General features: G+C 48.2%; 1 protein-coding gene across 1 annotated transcript in view; it reads left to right on the top strand.

Moving 5' to 3' along the window:
- INPP4A (inositol polyphosphate-4-phosphatase type I A) overlaps nt 1-17873 on the top strand; it is a 453500-nt gene extending 435627 nt beyond the window's left edge. The window contains exon 27 of the mRNA XM_029604758.1: nt 17194-17873. Within this exon, the coding sequence (XP_029460618.1) occupies nt 17194-17221 (28 nt within the window). The 3' untranslated portion in view covers nt 17222-17873. The remainder of the gene's footprint in view (nt 1-17193) is intronic.
- Nucleotides 17874-18967: the final 1094 nt, after the last annotated feature.

Raw genomic sequence — 18967 nt, 5'->3', positions numbered from 1 at the left:
CTATCATATCCCCCCTCATCCGTCTCTTCTCCAAGCTGAAAAGTCCTAACCTCTTTAGTCTTTCCTCATAGGGGAGCTGTTCCATTCCCTTTATCATTTTGGTAGCCCTTCTCTGTACCTTCTCCATCGCAATTATATCTTTTTTGAGATGCGGCGACCAGAATTGTACACAGTATTCAAGGTGCGGTCTCACCATGGAGCGATACAGAGGCATTATGACATTTTCCGTTTTATTCACCATTCCCTTTCTAATAGTTCCCAACATTCTGTTTGCTTTTTTGACTGCCGCAGCACACTGAACAGACGATTTCAATGTGTTATCCACTATGACGCTTAGATCTCTTTCTTGGGTAGTAGCACCTAATATGGAACCTAACGTTGTTTTGAACGTGCTGCAGGTGGGTCACCCCGCGAGCAGGCTCACTCACCATGCTGCCTTTCTTCAGCCGACGTGGCAGGATGCCGCCGTCGGCCCTCCCACGCAGCTGGAGCCCGATGAAGGGAGACCTATCTGGTCTCCCTTCATCGAGCCCGGAGTCACGGGCCTTCTGCCCTCGCGGCCAGGAACACTGCCAACGCTGATGCCATCTTCGCGGCGTGAGGCTGCAAGCCCCGGTCCCACCTGGCGGCTGGAGCCGCCCCCGGGGAGTCCTGCAGCGGCCAGAGCCGCTGCCGAAGTCAGGGCCTGCATCTAGGCCCAGTCCTGCCTCTTCCTACATCGACGTTGGTGCAGGCCGCTGTCTGCGGTCCTGCACAGCTCTCCTGCCTGCTCCTTAGGCGCCGGCACGTGCCTCTCTTCAGGATTTAAAGGACCAGGCACAGGAAGTGTGCTGGCCCCACCTAGGGAGTGGACTTCCTGCTTCAGCCGTATAAAGGGGCTGCTCCGTCAGTCCGTCTTTGCCTTGCATCGGAGTTGCTTCACTCTGGAGGCTCCTGCCTGCCAGAGCTCCGTCAGGTCTTCTTGTCTTCTCCATGGAGTTCTTGTTGCTTCGTCTCGTCATTCCAAGTCATGTTGGTGCCTGAGGTCCCCGTCCAGGTGTCCTGGGGTCTCATCTTTGGTCTTCTGTTTCCTGATGTTCCAGGTCCCTTGATGTCCTGTTCCTGAGTCTTCGTCTTAAGTGCTCTTGAGCCTTCTGGTACCTGTGAGGCCAGGGGTCCCTCGGAGGAGGTTCTGCCCGAGTGGACCAGCCTACAGGTGGACTGGTGTCCTGTGTTCCTGAGCCGTCATGTCCTACCAGCCGTTGGTGGAGCTTCGGACGAAATTGGCTCTGTTGGAGTTCTGCTTCGACTGGACCCTTCCCTGCGCTTGTCCCGCTCCCAGCGTGGTCCGTGACCAGCCTCCTCAGGCTGTGTAGGGCGCGCAGTGGGACAGGGTGGTCCGCGACTCGGTCCCACGGGTGGCCTGAGTAGGGCGTCCTGAGAGACAGTGCTAATGTCCTTCCGCCCAGCTTCTCATCTCGTCTGGACTTCAAGTTCCTCATCTTGTCATGGATGCCATTGCATCACTCTTGGTATCATGTCTTGTTCCTGATGTCGTCGCATCGACCACTGGTCCGTGATGTCTTCGCATCAGCTGTGGTGCCGTTGCATCGACCCTGCTGCCATGTCTTCGTCCACGATGCCGTTGCATCGATCCTGCTGTCATGTCTACATGTCAAGGCCCGTCTGCCCTCGACCTCAGGCCAGGCCTGCTGCTCTATGCTGTTCCACGCAGCAGGTCCAAAATGGCTCGGAATGGTCGGAGGACCATTCACATTCCAACATCATCATGTTGTTGGCCATGGGAGCTTGCCGGCCTGGCAGAGGGATAGACCGTCAGCCATGGTGGAACACGCAGTCAACCCTCGGTCCAGTCCTGGATCCATCTGGGCTCAGGCTGAGGCCCATGGGCACACTAAAACACCCAAAGTCAACAGAATGCAAGGCCATGTGCCCGATGGTGTTCTTCACCGATGGATCCGCCTTGTTCCAGAGTTTTGTGTTCCTGGACTGGTTATGGGACCGAAAAATCATTTTAGGACTTTGTGTTGACCCGCTGAGGTGCCAGTTTTGCCATTGTTATGACCTGCTGGAGGCACCAGCTGTCTGGATTTCTTTTTATAACAACCTGCAGGAGGCGCCTGCATCCAGACTTTTTTATCATGTTGGCTAGTTTGGGGTCTTTACGACCTGCAGGAGGCACCTGCTCCCCTACTGCTGCTGCTGGTTTTTGTTTTCCCGCCCTGGGTTCCCTCCCCCAGGTCTTCTTGATGTTTCGTGGTGCTTCTTGTCTGGGTCTTGTTTGTTGCTTGTTGCGTCTTGTTCTTTGTTGGTTGCTCAGTTGTCCTGTTCTTTGTTTGTTTTGTTTCCCGTTTGTTGTTTTCCACTAGTGTGTTTCCTGTCCTCCTCGTTCCCGCGTTTCGTTCCCTCGTTTCCCTTCTCTCCCTCTTCGCTCTTTCGCCCTTCGCTTTCCGCTCTCTCGCTCTTTCGCTCTTTGAGCTCCCTTGCTCTCTGCTCCCTCGCTCTCCGTTCCCTTGCTCCCTCTTTTGTGTTTTTTGTGTTGTCAGTCGCGCGGTCACTGTTCGCTCGGTCGCTGCTCGCGTGGTCACCATTCGCTCAGTCGCTGCTCGCATGGTCACCGTTCACCCGATCACCGCTCGCTTGGTCTCGTGTTCCCTTGGTTTTGTGTTCCCTCGGTCTTGTCTGCTCTTGGTCTCGTACTCTTTGGTCTCTCGTCGTGTCTTCCGTGTTTTTGTGGTTTCCTGCTGTTGTGCTTTGTTCATGCTGTCCCCGGAGTTACCAGCTTCCATTTTTTGGACCCTCGACTACCTCCATCCGGTATGGACTGATACCCTTATCCTCGAACTGTTGATAGGAGCTTTGATGAGGGGGTACTATTATGAACGTGCTGCCAGGGGGTCCCCCCGCGAGCAGGCTCACTCACAATGCTTTCTTTCTTCAGCCGACACAGCAGGACGCCACCGTTGGCCCTCCCACGTGGCCGGAGCCGTGGACTCTGTGCTCCTCTGCAGCCCGGAGCCCGCCCATCGGGTCTCCCTTCATCGGGCCCGGAGTCACGGGCCTTCTGCCCTCTGCTGCGCGGCCAGGAACGCCGCTGACGCTGATGCCATCTTCGTGGCGTTAGGCCGCAAGCCCCGGTCCCACCTGGCAGCTGGAGCTGGTCCCAGGGAGTCCTGCAGCGGCCGGAGCAGCTGCCAACGTCAGGGCCTGCGTCTAGGCCCAACCCTGCCTCTTCCTACGTCGATGTCGGTGCAGGTCGCTGTCCGCGGTCCTGCACAGCTCTCCTGCCTGCTCCTTAGGCACCGGCGTGCGCCTCTCTTCAGGATTTAAAGGGTCAGGCACAGGAAGTGTGCTGGCCCCACCTAGGGAGTGGACTTCCTGCTTCAGCCCTATAAAGGGGCTGCTCCGTCAGTCTGTCTTTGCCTTGCATCGGAGTTGCTTCACTCTGGAGGCTCCTGCCTGCCAGAGCTCCGTCAGGTCTTCTTGTCTTCTCCATGGAGTTCTTGTTGCTTCGTCTCGTCATGCCAAGTCATGTTCGTGCCTGAGGTCCCTGTCCTGGTGTCTCATCTTGGCCTTCTGTTTCCTGATGTTCCAGGTCCCTTGTTGTCCTGTTCCTGAGTCTTCGTCTTCAGTGCTCTTGAGCCTTCTGGTACCTGTGAGGCCGGGGGTCCCTCGGAGGAGGTTGTGCCCGAGTGGACCAGCCTACAGGTGGACTGGTGTCTTGTGCTCCTGAGCCGTCATGTCTTGCCAGCCGTTGGTGGAGCTTCGGATGACATCGGCTCCATCATTGGAGTTCTGCTTCGACTGGACCCTTCCCTGCGCCTGTCCCGCTCCCAGCGTGGTCCATGACCAGCCTCCTCCTGCTGTGTAGGGCGCGCAGTGGGACAGGGTGGTCTGTGACTCAGTCCCGCGGGTGGCCTGAGTAGGGCGCCCTGAAAGACAGTGCCAATGTCCTTCCGCCCAGCTTCTCGTCTTGTCTGGACTTCGTCAAGTTCCTTGTCTTGTTCCTAGTTCGTCGAAAAACGACACGCAGAAAAACTAAATTTTTACACGAAGTGGCCGACTGAAGCCCGACCCAAACCATAAAAACGAAGCATATCTCTACTCAATCCTATCATTCAGACCAAATGGAATAACTATATTTAATTTATAAATTCAAAAATTTTCCCATTGATTAAGATGTAACTTATGATCGCCTCTCTGTTTTGGAACAGGAGAGACCTGTTCCAAAATAGTCCAGGTAAATTCCTGAAAAGTGTGTACCATCTATAGACAATGTGCCACCACTGGAACACGGTCATCCTTCACGTTAATTCTGCAACGATGCTCAATCAAACGAGTTCTAATCGGGTACATTGTCCTGCCAACATAGAGTTTAAGGCTTGGGCTTTGTAATCCATAAATGACATTACGTGAAGTACAATTCATGTTTACGTGACATTTCACCACATTCCCCATATTAATGTCATGCCATAATATGTCTGATATAGTGGATGCACAAAAATCTTAATCACTGCATGGGCCATATCTAATGGTGGCTTCCCAGGATCCTTGAGAAGCACTTTCCAGTGGCATTACTGCTCTTATCAGGCGCTCTTTCATATTTTGCCCTCTCGCATATGAAAATACTGGAAATCTATGAAAAGCTTGATATAAGCTCAACACCTGCCACTGTCTTTTAATGATCTTTTTAATCTTATTTGCTAAATAGGAGTATCTCAGTACACAAATGTCTTTCAAATATGATTTGGCTTTATATTGTAAAAGTTGGTCCCTATCTGCAAATATACACAACAGAGGGCTTTCTTAATTGACTTTCTGGGGTACCCTCTTGCCTAGAATCTGGATGACAAATCAATGCATTGCTTCTCAAAGTCCTCATTTTCAGAATACAGACTTTGTAGGCAAAATAATTGTCCCACAGATAGCCCACATTTGAATGGAAATGGGTAGAAACTCTCAAATCGAAGTAAGTTATTTCTATCCGTGGCTTTGTGGTAAAGTATAATCTGAATATATTTCTCTCTTTTTTTTTTTTTTTTTTTTTATCACCAACATATCTAAAAATACTATCTGAGATGTAGCATACGAAATGGAAAATTTAAAATTTTGATTTCTCTGATTGAGCCATCGATGAATTGCAGAAGCTCTTTTTCTGTGTGATCCAAAATAAAAAAAGATGTCACAAATATAACGAGTGCAACAGAGCTAATGTGTGGCAGACATTAATCACTGATCAATACATTTTAGGAGAAAAAAACTTTTATTGTAGATATAATCACAGCAGTGGTGTACATTAATCATCAGGGCTGCGTCAGGAGCCAGATACTGTACAGATCTGTAAACAAGAGACAAATATATGTGGTATTTAACAGGATGGCTAGCACTAAACTTGAAGATATTGCTAACAACATTTCAAACAACAAAGAGAGGAGAGACTACTAAAAAGAACCAATGAAGGAGACCATGTGGTCCGATGCACAGGTAAGATGCTTGCCTTGCCCGCTCCCGGTCCCCCCTCTGAAACGGGTTGCTTACCGCCTCATTTTTGCAATTTTCCCGGAGCTGGGAACACAGCACTGCTTCCCCCGTGGCTACCCAACGCCAATTAGCAGACTTCTGGCAAAGCAGCGGTGAAATTTCGAGGAAGTTGCAGAGAGAAAAAAAGCTCCTGGGGAAGACAGCCAAATCAAAGATGGCCACCGAGCCCGAGCCAGCGCGGGACCATCACGGCAGGGGCGCTGGTGGAAGAGGTCACAAACGCAGTGGTTCAAGCGTTAGATGCCCAATTTGCTGCCCTGTCCCAGCAAATAACCACCGGCAATGAAACTCTCACCGAAATTAAGAGGCAGGTGGAGGACACCCAAACTCAGATTGTAGGCCTTGGATCCAACTCGCAGGCCATGCAACAGCAACAGAATACCCTCGCGTAACAGATAAAGGCGCTGGAGGCGAAAGTGGAGGACCTCGAGAACAGGTCCCACCAGAACAATGTAAGGTTTGTGGGCCTCCCAAAATCCATCTTGGATCGAGATCTGGCACCCCTAATGGAGGGATGGCTCCTTGATGTGCTGGGACTTCAAAATCTGAGAGGTCAGTGCTCTGTGGAAAGAGCGCACAGATTGGGGGCACGCCAGCCGGGAAACGCCAGGCCTCGAGTGGTTATTGTACATTTCCTCAACTATGTACATAAAATGTCCATTCTACAATCTTATAAGAAGACGACACGCTTGGAGCATGAAGGCATCAGAATTCTGATCTTTCAGGACTTTTCAGTGGGGGTGTCCACCAAACGCAGAGAATTCTCTGCCATCTGTACTGCCTTGTTTCAAAAATGAATAAAATTCTCTCTTCAATTCCCCGCAATCTCGCAGATGGAATACAATGGGTTCTGGCGCTTGTTTGAAACGGCGGGCAGCGCCCAACAGTTCCTTGACTCTCACACAGAGCCCCAGGCTACCTAACCTAACCTAGCCTTGGAATGTAATTGAGGTGACTCCTGGAGCAGGGACCATTTTTGGATACGGCTGTGGTTATCCAAGCTGAATCACCAAAGCTAACAGGCAGCTAAGACCAAAGATGGTCATTGCCATAGTACCTTTGTTGTTATTAACCAGTTGCCGGTTGTTGGTCTGGTTGGGGGGGGATGACTGGTCCGGATTGTAATGTGGTCTCTATGCCTACCTTTAGGGGAGGCCCTCTGTTCAAAAGGGAAGGTTTCAGAAGGAAAATGGGAGGAGGGAGGGAGGGATTCATGGCCCCGAGGTGACTTAGTGTGTAAGGAGGGATGTCATTCCCCCATCCTTCTCCATCAGGAGGTGGAGGGAAGATTAGTGGGTTGGCTTCTAGGCTGGGAGGAGTCGAACCTCAAGTTCCAAAAACATGTTTTTCCAACAATATTTCCAAAAATTCACTGGATAAAATATGGGTGAAACTGTCCGACTAGTCTCATGGAACGTGGTGGGTATAGGATCCTCAGTAAAGCGCACAAAATTATTGGCATCCTTACGCAGACACAAAGCGCAAGTAGCCTGCATTCAGGAGATACATTTAACCGCTTCTGAGCATCGAAAGCTGAAATCGGATTGGATGGGAGAAGTCTATGCAGCCCCAGCAGTTCATAGGAAAGGGGGGGGGGGCAGTTCTCATAGGAAAACAAGTAGCGTGGGAATGGCTTTCCACAACCACGGACGACTTGGGCCATTACCTAATCGTAGTAGGGAAAATCAGTGGTCGGCTCATTACCATATGTAGTGTATACGTCCCAAACATATATTCACACGTATTCTTCACTACTCTAATGCAGGAACTGGTCTGGGTGGCTCAAGGCCCCTTGATGGTAGCGGGAGACTTTAATTGCGTAGCTGATCCCATCCTTGATAGATATTCACGGATGGCTATTCCAGCATTGGGGAAAAATAAGGAGATCCCCTATCTTTGTTCCCACTTGCAACTCCTTGATATATGGTTTGTCTGTCTTTATTTATTTATAGTATATCAAGGAAGAAAAACTTTGTTCAGATAGTTTTGGGTGCCTACATACACTCTTATCATCAATGTTCTATGCCTGCCTTCCATTTACAAGATACATGCACACCACCGAAATCAATGAAACACATGGAGGAGTAGCCTAGTGGTTAGAGCAGCAGACTTTGAACCAGTGAAACCAGGGGTCAAATCCTACTACTGCACCTTGAGACCTTGGGCAAGTCACTTTATCTGCCATTGCCTCAGGTATAAACTTAGATTGTGAGCTCTCTGGGGACAGAGAAATAACTACAGTACTAGCATGTAATTCACTCTGAAAAGAAGACTATAAAATTTTAAAAAATCCCCATTCATCAAATATTTTCTGGAAATCCAGATATACTATATCAATTGTCTCACCTTTATCCACTTGTTAATTTATGCCCTTGAAAAATGTATCAGATTGGCTAAATCCATATTGGCTTTGTCCCATTAAACTATGCCTAGCTATAGGATCAGCAATTTTGTTCTTTAAGATAGTTTCTACCATTTTGCATGGCACAGGCATCAGACTCACTGGTCTGTAGTTTCCTGGATCACCCCTTGATCCCTTTTTAAAAACTGGCATTACATTAGCAACCCACCAGTCTTCAGGACCATAGACTATTTGAATGATAGTTTACAAATTACTAATAGCAGGTCCACAATTTCATTTTACAGTTCTTTCAACACTCTGGGCTGTATGCCATCTAATCTGGGTGATTGGCTATTTTTTAGTTTGTCAATTTGTCCTATTACATCTTCCAGGTACACTGAGATTTGTTTCAGTTCTGCTGAATCTTCATCTTTGAATATTATTTCTGGCATGGGTATCTCTTATATCTTCCTCAGCGAAGACTGAAGCAAAGAATGAATTTAGTCTCTCTGCTATGGCTTTGTCATCCCTAAGTTCCCCATTTTCCCCTTGATCATCTAGTGAGTCCACTGTGACTCCCTCACAGACTTTTTACTTCAAATGTACCTGTTGTTTAAAAGTGCCATCTTGGAAGCCTAGATCAGATGTATTCCATGCAATAGAAAAGGTGGAACAAAGGTTAAACGACTACCGGCATGATTAAAAGGTGAGATGAGAGAGGCTATAATAGCTAAAACAACATCTTTCAAGAAATGGAAAAGGGTTCCAAATGAAGAAAACAGGAAACAGCATAAGCACTGGCAAGTTAGATGCAAAGCACTGATAAGGAAAGCAAATAGAGAATTTGAAAAGAAGGCATGGAGGCAAAAACTCATAATAAAGACTGCTACAGGTACAGGTCTGAGTCGAAGCCTAGGAATCGGGACCCGGCTTCTGGTCCAGGCCCCAAAATCACATCAGGACAGGGTGAACTTCCATGCACATCAATCTTTTCAATTTAGTTGGAGAATCATATTATTATTCATATCCAAAAAGTGAACTATATAGGATCAAAAACATTCAACCCTCTCTTCTATTCCTGACATGAAGGCCTTTATGTTTTGCTGCATAACGGTTTCATCAGGGGGAGAATGATAATGGTTCAAATGATCCTAGCTGCACCACTGATCGCTTAGTAAAGAATTAAATTCTATTTATTTATATATATATGTAAATAAGTAAATATAATCATACCTGGGAACTCTCTGGATTTGGTCCGGAGACTCCGGAATTCTAAAAGAATTTACTGGGTCTCCGGGCCAATACTAGAAATCTCCGGGTGCTGCAGCAAAACCAATCTGCTTGGAACCAGAAAGAAGAAAGGAACATCATTGGTCTTCCAAGGCTGAAAAAGGAGGAACTCAACAGTGATTTCTACCATCTCTGGACCTTTTTAACTCTTAACTTCGCTTCCTCGTGACACCATCTGCTCCTGCACAGCCTGTTTCCTGTATCCAACCACTTGCCCGCCTCATCCTGTTTGCCTTGGCCAATCAACATTGCGATTTCCTGCCCTTGCATCAAACGAGGAGTAAGAAACAGGCAGCGTCCACTTCCGCAGCACAGGAGGAGAAGGAAGAGGCTGCTGCTGCTCCAGGAGCCCAAGTTAGAGTCTCCTGTTGCTAGTGTGTTTTGAAAGGGGGGAGAGAGAGAATGATTGAGCATGTCTGTGAGAGTGAGTGAGTTTGTATTTGTGTAGGAAGAAGAGATCTGAGAGTGTATGTAGGTGAGTAGGAAGAAGAGATCTGAGAGTGTATGTAGGTGAGTAGGAGAGAGCTGAGTGCAAGTGAGCATGGATGTGAAAGTGAGTGGGCATGTGTGTATGGAAGAGGGAGAGATGTGAGTGAGTGTGTGTGTGTTGGTGGGAGAATGGCAGAAGTAAAGGTGTAAATGGACATGCGAGAATGTGAGAGAATGAGCAGTGAAAGTAAGTGTGAACATGTAAGAGTGTTTATGAGAGCAAATTTGTGAGCATCCGGTCCCACTGTGCAGTTGCCCTCCCCCTCTGCTAATCCATGGTAATCTCAGGGTGACTGGAAGTCAAAAGTTCCCAGGTATGTATATAATCTGACACCAGACATGAGATCACATGTGAGAACTGAGGAGGCTGACACAGAGCAGTTGGGGATCTTATGTTGCTACTCTGAAAGCAAAATTTCTCTGCCGAAGCTGTACTAGGTGTGTATCCGTTGTGTTGAGACCTGTAAAACTCTTGTGTGTATCTGTGGGTTTGACTTGGGAGAAAATATGGAATTAACACTTTTATTGATTTTGTTTTTTTTGTAAATTTGGTGGATCTTGTGTGTCTTTTTACTTGATGATTCCTGCAGAGGAAGTGTCTTACAAAATGAGCCTGTGGGGTGGGAGGAGGATTTCCCAAAAGCCGTCTCCAGGGCTCCATGACTCTTTCGCTGCTTGCACTCTGAAATGTTTTGAGTTCTTCTCGTGAGTACCTGACAACATTCTCTCCATAGACGCATTCTGTTTCAGTGTGTTATGCTGTGTGTTTGTGACCAAAGACTGTAATGTGAGTTTGGGGGGTAGGTAAGAAGGTCTGTCAGGGAGTTCTTTGCTCCTTGTGTGTGATTTTATTTTGCGTCATGCACATTTGACAACTGAGTCCAAAATGAGAATATAAATACAAGCATAACAATTTTAAGATGCTGGTTATAAGGGCACGGAATCTAAGGGCATAAAAACATAGGTGCAAGTTCAACAAAACTTGATGTTTAACCAGTCAAGTAGAACATTAAGTGCTCAATAAAGGAAAAGATTTAGTAAAGGATTAACTTTTATGCCTGTTATCTTTGCATGTGTGTGATACTGAATAACAAATTCCAGGCTCTGACCTTTAGACTGCTTCTCTCTCTAATACAGCTCCGTTTTCTAACCCATACATTTTATTTACTTTTTTTCTGGAATCTTTTATCCCGTCATATCCAATTAGCCCATATAATTCAGCGTTTAAAAAAGATATTCAAATCTTATCTACTGTTTTCTGGATGTTGCCATTTCTAAATGTCAGACTTATGTCCATTTATTCTTTCCCTTAAGGATTGACCTGCTTGTCCATTGGATGCTGTCCTCGAAAGCTCAGGCTTCAATAAATTGGTTAGTCTCTAAGCTGTCGGTTTTTTTGCTACACCCACTGTCCCTCTGAAAATCTCTCTTCTCCCGAGTCTTGTCCTAAAGCTCTAAATCTCCTCGCTATCAGACTGTACAGGAGGATGTGCTAGACAGAGCCTCCTTAAAATCCCAGGACCTGACATTTAGCTAGTCCATCTTAAGCCACAGACAGGAAGGGAGCTCCTTAGAAGAGGATAGGAAGCTAGGCCCAGGGAGAGCAAAGGGCCCCCAGGGAAGAGAGGAAAATTAGCTGCAAAGTACATTTTTGCTTTTGAAATACTGCTGAGGTAAACAGTGCGGTTTCGGTTTGTTTTTCTGCAAGTAATGAAAATTTTATGAGCAAAGAGCAAGGCTCACTGGCCCTGGCACCCGAAGGCTCAACCAAAGTGGGAACGTAGGCTGGTATTGGCGAAGCTCCAGTTGGGCCTCCGCTCCCGCCAGGTCCGCCTGCCGAAGGTGGGGACCAGCGGAGCCCCTCGCTGAAGGTAGCGCCAGTTCTGCAACAGACAGAACCTGAAATATTTCCACCAAACTGTATCAACAAAGTTCAAAAATATTTATAGGATAGCATGTATGGAAATCAAAAATCTATGTGCAAAGTTAAAGAAGAAAGATATATATTAAACATTATCCAGAGGGGGTGAGAGTGAAAAGGAATGGTTGGGAGGAATGGAGAGAGAGCCAGAGAGGGGGCAGCTGTTGGTGCGGGGGTGTGAGGGAGAGAGCCGGGGAGCAATCCAGAGAGGCACATAGGAGGGCTAAAAGGGAAAATGGAGGGAGAAATAGGTGGGACTCACCTAAAAGGAGCCCACCCTTAACCGCTGCGCCGTCCCAAGCGTGTACAGAGAGAAGAGGGGTGGGGGGGGGGAGGCGCCGGCGAGTACCTCTCCCCACCCGCGGACGAGTGCGCCCGCTTCGGCCTCTCCATGAGGCAAAAAACGAGCACAGCACCATAGCCCCGCCCCAGGGCTATGACGCGAAGAAGAGGCGCCGAGGCAACAAGAGATGACGTCGCAGGCCCTTTAAAGGGCCGCGACCCCCGGGGGGGCGATCCTTTTCGGATCCCTCCCGGCGAAAACCCACCCACCCTACAGGACGAAGGGTATACAGGAGCAGTTGAGTTGTCAAAATGATGATATGTGCAGTTACAAGTATATGTAAGTAACAGGTAGAAAACCGATGTTAGTTATTTAACCTGGTACGTTTTGTTGAGGACATTGTCGCAGCTTGGAGAGAGGGCGGTACGGTAACCCGGGGCCAGTTGGAGCCTATGGCAAGGGGTGACGGCGGTATCGCAAGACAGCTGGGTAGCCGATTAGCGCTGGGGAAGCGCAAAAGGTGACGGCGTAGGATAAGTGCCGATGGGCAGGGCCCCCTCGCTGCAGGAGAAGGCGAGGGGCCGAGGATTAATGCTGCCTTGCTCGGTTCCCATGGCGGGCAGCGAGGAATATGGATTACTGGCCCGCGTACCCAGGAAGGTTTCATGATATGATATATTAATAAAAGCTGCGGCCTTATTCAACCAACATCAGTTTCAGCTCGGTTAATATGAGGCAAGAAAAGGGTAACACAAGATGGTGTGGGGTACCTCGACGGAAAAAGCAGGTACCGAGTGACCACTGCTAGTGTTCATGAGTAGGGAAAATGGTTGGGACAGGGAGAACTGAATAGAAAGAGAAAGATAGTGAAGGGAAGGAGGAGGACTGAGATCCAGGTGTAAGTGGATAGAGTGAAGAGAGACAGAGGCAGATAAAGAGCAATAGAGGAGAGCAGGGTTAATCTGGTTTAGGTGGCAAGCCTAATAGGCTGATACAGTTCTGGGTTTGCCCCATGGGATCTATGGACCTGTATTCCTGCCTTTGCTGGAGAAACTGGAAATAAAAGTCCCTTGATGCAATGGGGCAATCTAGAGCTGGGTCAGGTGGAAACTCTATGAAAGGGAGAGATCTTTTTTTTGTGTTTACCTTCCACCTCTGTCATCCTGGAGTGCCCTTTTAAACATGAGCTGATTATACTTCTTGCATCTGACCTGTCTGCCTTTGGGACCAATACAATAAATCAGGGTGGAAAGCGGGCACTCAGTGTTGAGCACCCGCATTCCTAACGCGCACCCTGCACCTCTCCTGGGCCCGAGATTGAATAAATGAGGGGGCCGCACGTCCGAGGAGGCACTAAGGACAAATATGCGCCCCTAGTGCCTCCTCGGCAGCAGGCACCCAGGAGAGGTGGCTGTCAGGTAGCTGGCACCAGGTTAGGAAAACGGATGCTCAATTTTACGAGCGTCCATTTTCCTAATCTGTACACAGTTACTGTAACATGCTTTTTTTTTTTTTTTGTAGGACCCTTGTGAAAAGTGCCATGAGAAATACAGTAATAATGATATACTCCTTATCTTAGTGTGCAAAGCTTTTATTTATTTATTTAAAATCTTTTCTATACCGTCGCTAAGTCATATACCATCACAACGGTTTACATGTAGGCACATAAATTAATGTACGTGGGAGCATACTATCGTACATTCTAACAGGTGCCACAAAAGGTTCATTTACAATAAATCGTTAAAGACAATCACTTGTTTAGTGAAGTAGGTCATGACCAGGTGTACCTGTAAGGTACTGTTCACGGATAAAAATCATATATAATGGGGTAGATTTTTAAAACAGCGCATTTGTGTACTTTTGTTCATGCACCAGGCGCAAACAAAAGTACGCTGGATTTTATAAGATTCGCGCGTATCTTATAAAATCCTGGATCGGCGTGCGCAAGGCTGCCGATTTTGGGCAGCCGGCGCGCGCCGAGCCGTGCAGCCTGCCTCCGTTCCCTCCGAGGCCGCTCCGAAATCGGAGTGGCCTCGGAGGGAACTCTCTTTCGCCCTCCCCTCACCATCCCCTCCCTTCCCCTACCTAACCCACCCCCTCGGCCCTATCTAAACCCCCCCTACCTTTATCCATGGATTTACGCCTCCCGGAGGGAGACGTAAATCCACGCGCGCCAGCAGGCTGCTGGCGCGCCGAGACCCGACCCGGGGCGGTTCTGGAGGGCGCGGCCACACCCCCGGAATGCCCCGGCCCGAAACCACGCCCCCGGGCCCGCCCCGAAACGCCACGTCCCGCCCCCAAAACGCTGCGTCGTTTGGCCCCGCCCCCGACACGCCCCCGACATGCCCCCTTCCAAAAACCCCGGGACCTACGCGCGTCCCGGGGTTTTGCGCGCGCCGGCAGCCTATGGAAAATAGGTGCGCCGGCGCGCAAGGCCCTGCTCGCGTAAATTTGGGTGGATTTACGCGAGCAGGGCTTTTAAAATCCGCCCGATAGTGTTTACAATTACCTTTCAGGTCGATCCAGTAAAGTGTGCTCCGTCGGAGCGCACTGTCACCCTGCTCTGGACGCGTGTTTTCCCTTACCCCTTATTCAGTAAGGGGAGGAAAACACGCGGCCCACCCGCGGCACCTAATAGCGCCCTCAACATGCAAATGCATGTTGATGGCCCTATTAGGTATGCCCGAGCGATCCAGTAAGTAAAATGTGCAGCCAAGCCGCACATTTTACTCTAAGAAATTAGCGCCGCCCAAAGGTCGGCGCTAATTTCTTCCGGCGCCAGGGAAGTGCACAGAAAAGCAGTAAAAACTGCTTTTCTGTGCACCCTCCGACTTAATATCATAGCGATATTAAGTCGGAGGTCCCCAAAAGTAAAAAAAAGTAAAAAAAAAAAAATAATAATTTTGAATTCGGCCCGCGGCTGTCGGGCCGAAAACCGGACGCTCAATTTTGCCGGCGTCCGGTTTCCGAGCCCGTGGCTGTCTGCGGGCTCGAGAACTGACGCCGGCAAAATTGAGCGTCGGCTGTCAAACCCGCTGACAGCCGCCGCTCCTGACAAAAAAGAGGCGCTAGGGACGCGCTAGTGTCCCTAGCGCCTCCTTTTCCTCGTTTGCACCGCGTCAGCTCATTTGCATACTGGATCGCTCGCACCGGCCAAGGGCCAGTGCGTGCGCCGGGAGAGCGGGCGTTCGTCCGCTCTCCCACGGACTTTACTGGATCGACCTGCCTGTGAGGTAGATTTCATAGATTATTGAGATGCGCATTTTTAGAATAGTGCTGTGTGCTGGTGTTCTTCTTCTGCCTATTCCTGTATATTTTCATTCTCATTCTCCAGTCTCTTTATAAAATGCTTGTTTAAAAAGCCATGTTTTTAAACTTTTCTTAAAGGTTTTGAGATCTCTTTGCAACCTGATCTCTAGAGGCATTGTGTTCCAAAGTGTGGGGCCTGCTAAAGATAAGGCCCTTTCTCTCACTTGAGTTAGTCTCGCAGGTTTTACTGAGGGAATGGTTAAGAGTGCTTTATTTGCTGATCGAAGGTTTCTGTGTGGGATGTGCACACGTAAAGCTGTGTTTAGCCAGTCCGAATTTTCATCATGTATGAGTTTATGTATGGTACATAGGGCTTTGTATTTAATTCTGTGTTCAATAGGTAGCCAATGTAATTCTGCCAGGGTTTTGGTTATATGGTCCCTCCTCCTTTTTCCTGTTAGTATTCTAGCTGCTGTATTTTGAAGTATTTGAAGTGGCCTTAATGTTATATTCGGGAGTCCTAGTAAAAGGGCATTGCAGTAGTCCGTGCTTGAGAAAACTAGTGCCTGAAGTACTGTTCTGAAATCAGTTGTGTTAGTAATGGTTTTAGTTTTCTGAGTATCATGAGTTTTCCATAGCCTTCTTTTACTTTTAGTGATATATGTTTTTTTAGATTGATTTCTGGGTCCATTATTATTCCAAGGTTTCATACTTTTTCAGCTAGTTCAATTTTCTGGTTGTCTTTGAGGATTATTGGAGTATTGAAAAGTGGTCGGTATTTAAATTCTAAAGGTTTATAATTTTGTTTGATTTGAGGTTTAAGGAATTTTACGTTGGAATGAATAAGGAAGTGGTCTGACCAGGGTATTTGTGTGTAATTGGTTTTATAGTGTTCTAAACAGTTGTGGTTGATGAAGGTGAGATCCAGGGAGTGTCCAGCTTTATGTGTTGATTTATCTGTTATTAGTGAGAAACCTAATGCAGTCATGGCGTCTATTAGTGTTTGGCATGTGTTTGACAATGGGTGGACGTCCATGTGAAGATTGAAATCTCCTAGCACTATGGTAGGTTTAGAGATGTTTAAGTGTGTTGTAAGGAGCTCAATTAGTCGTGAGATATTTAGTTCTAGGAGGCTTGGTGGGCAGTAGATGAGGCATATTTGTATGTTGTTAGTATCAAATATGCAATTTCATGATTTGGGGGGGGGGGGTGTTATTGGTATTGGTTTACATTTAAAAAAAATTTCAATAATTAGTAAGAGTCCACCTCCACGCTTATTTATTCTAGGGACTGAAAACACTTCGTAATTTTTATGTGTTATTTGATTTTTTAGGACAACATCTGATTTTTTTAACCATGATTCAGTTATTGCAATGAAGTTTGGTTTATTGTCATACAGTAAATCAGTGATAATTGGGAATTTTTTTGCGACTGACTGTGCATTTACTAAGAGAAATGTTAACATGAATAGGTTGTTTATGGCAGAATTTTTTGACATTGGGGTCCATTTTATCTGTATAAGGTTTTTGTGTGAGGAGATTTGTGCAACCTACAAGGGCTAGTAATTTGCAATTGTTTCTTCTTATTACTCCTCTTATAGTTTCATTCCCCCCCATGTTTCCTATATAATAAGAAAACGATGTTTGTAATAAGAATCTATGGATTTTGTTTCAATGTTAAGGGCAGAAATTGCCCAATATTAAGATTATAATTTCTGTATATTCTGATACAATATATTTTGTTGTATATTTGATGTAAAAGCTGATAAATAAAAAATTTAAAAAAAAAATGAATCTAGCTGTAATATGGCCCCCAGGGGAGGTGGGCATGAAGGAAGGAATGCAGGAAAGCCAAGAAAGGGTCATCGCTGATTGCTGGCTAATTAATTTCTCAAGTGTGGGTGGTGAAAGGGGGGTGCTTTACTCGGTTTTTTTTGGGGTGATGTTAGAATTTATAGATATTATGTTGTTCTCTATCTGTTGTGGACAAATGAGAATTCTTTAGGACTCACTGCCTCCCTCCCTCTCCTCCCTCACCCCCTGGTGGACTTTGGTAGCGCTTTGGTCTTTGTCGTTTCAGAAAGCACAAGCCCTTCTTCACAGGATGAGAAGGAGGAAGAGGCCTCCCCCCAACCTGGCAACGGCGCCATCTGGAAGTCCCGCCGGGCCCGTGAAGGCCACCTCCACCACCGCACCCACCTCCACTCCTGCCAGCGGTGAAGCCAGTGGCACTGCCCCATCCTCTGGAACGGGTGGCACCTCCACAGTCATTCCGGCCCCCCGCCAATGCCACCACAGGCGGAACCGGAAGAACTAGTTTACGAACGGGTGGCACCGCTGCCCCCACCCACATCAGCGGCACCATCCCCAGCCGGGAGCCTGGAGCCCTGCTTTTTCCCCACCCGAGGACCCTGGCTGGTGAGGAGGTTGTCATCGATGTAGAGGACGTGCACTCCAGTTACGCACTAGAAGAGGGCCCAAATGGACAAGAGCTAAAGGCAGCATCAGAGGAAGGGTCCTGGGAGGAAGGAATGCCTGCTTCCACTGGGGCACGCTTGGATGCTACCCGTGCTCTTCTGCTGGTCAGCAGATCAGTCACTCATGGGGATGTCTCAGCCATGACCACGTAGGCTACCCATCTCCTCTTCGTCGGCCATGGACCCCCCGCCCCCCCCTTCCCAGGCCCTTTTTTAATGTTTATTTGCTCTTTTTTTAAGGATGCCATTTATTTTTGTGATGAAAATACATTCTTTTGGGTTTATTTTTCTAAAGAAAATTTATTTTTACATATTCAAAAAAAAAAAAATGTTATGTTTGGTCAATAAGTTGCAGATTGTGCTGTCTTCGCTCGGTGGGGGTCTTTATCCGTGGAAGAAGGAATCGTTGATTCCTCCATTATGATGGCCCTGTGCCATCCCATCTCTGCAGGTACTTTGTGCAGGGGCAATAATAAAAGGATTTTTACGTTCATGTTTATTATTTTTTGTAATTAGTATTTCATTAACTTTGTAAACAATGCAAAACAACTATGGATGTGAGAGCACATTCTGAGTCGTACAAGTTGTCAGAAATCATACAAAACAAATCATCCATAGCCATCCCCAGACCTCCCCCCTCGACTCATTAAAATATGCTACAAATAAGACAATGGGGTAGATTTTCAGAGCCCTGCTCGCCTAAATCCGCCCAAAACCGGGCGGATTTAGGCGAGCAGGGCCCTGCGTGCCGGGAAGCCTATTTTACATAGGCCTACCGGCGCGCGCAGACCCCGGGACTCACGTACGTCCCGGGGTTTTCGGAGGGGGGGCGAGTCGGGGGCGTGTCGGGGGGGCGGGCCCGGTCGTCGCGGCGTTTCGGGGGCGTGTCGGCAGCGTTTTGGGGGCGGGTACGGGGCGTGGCTACGGCCCGGGGGCGTGGCCACGCCCTCCGTACCCGCCCCCAGGTCGCGGCCCGGCGCGCAGCAGGCCCGCTGGCGCGCGGGGATTTACGTCTCCCTCCGGGAGGCGTAAATCCCCCGACAAAGGTAAGGGGGGGGTGTAGACAGGGCCGGGTGGGTGGGTTAGGTAGGGGAAGGGAGGGTAAGGTGAGGGGAGGGCAAAGGAAAGTTCCCTCCGAGGCCGCTCCGATTTCGGAGCGGCCTTGGAGGGAACGGGGGGAGGCAGCGCGGCTCGGCGTGCGCAGGCTATACAAAATCGATAGCCTTGCGCGCGCCGATCCAGGATTTTAGTGGATACGCGCGGCTCCGCGCGTATCTACTAAAATCCAGCGTACTTTTGCTTGAGTCTGATGCGCAAGCAAAAGTAGGCTGATCGCGCTTCTTTTAAAATCTACCCCTAAATATATTTTATCATGCG

This window comes from Rhinatrema bivittatum, chromosome 5, assembly GCF_901001135.1.
Source record: "Rhinatrema bivittatum chromosome 5, aRhiBiv1.1, whole genome shotgun sequence".
Classification (NCBI taxonomy): domain Eukaryota; kingdom Metazoa; phylum Chordata; class Amphibia; order Gymnophiona; family Rhinatrematidae; genus Rhinatrema; species Rhinatrema bivittatum.
This window is presented reverse-complemented; position numbering and strand designations above follow the sequence as displayed.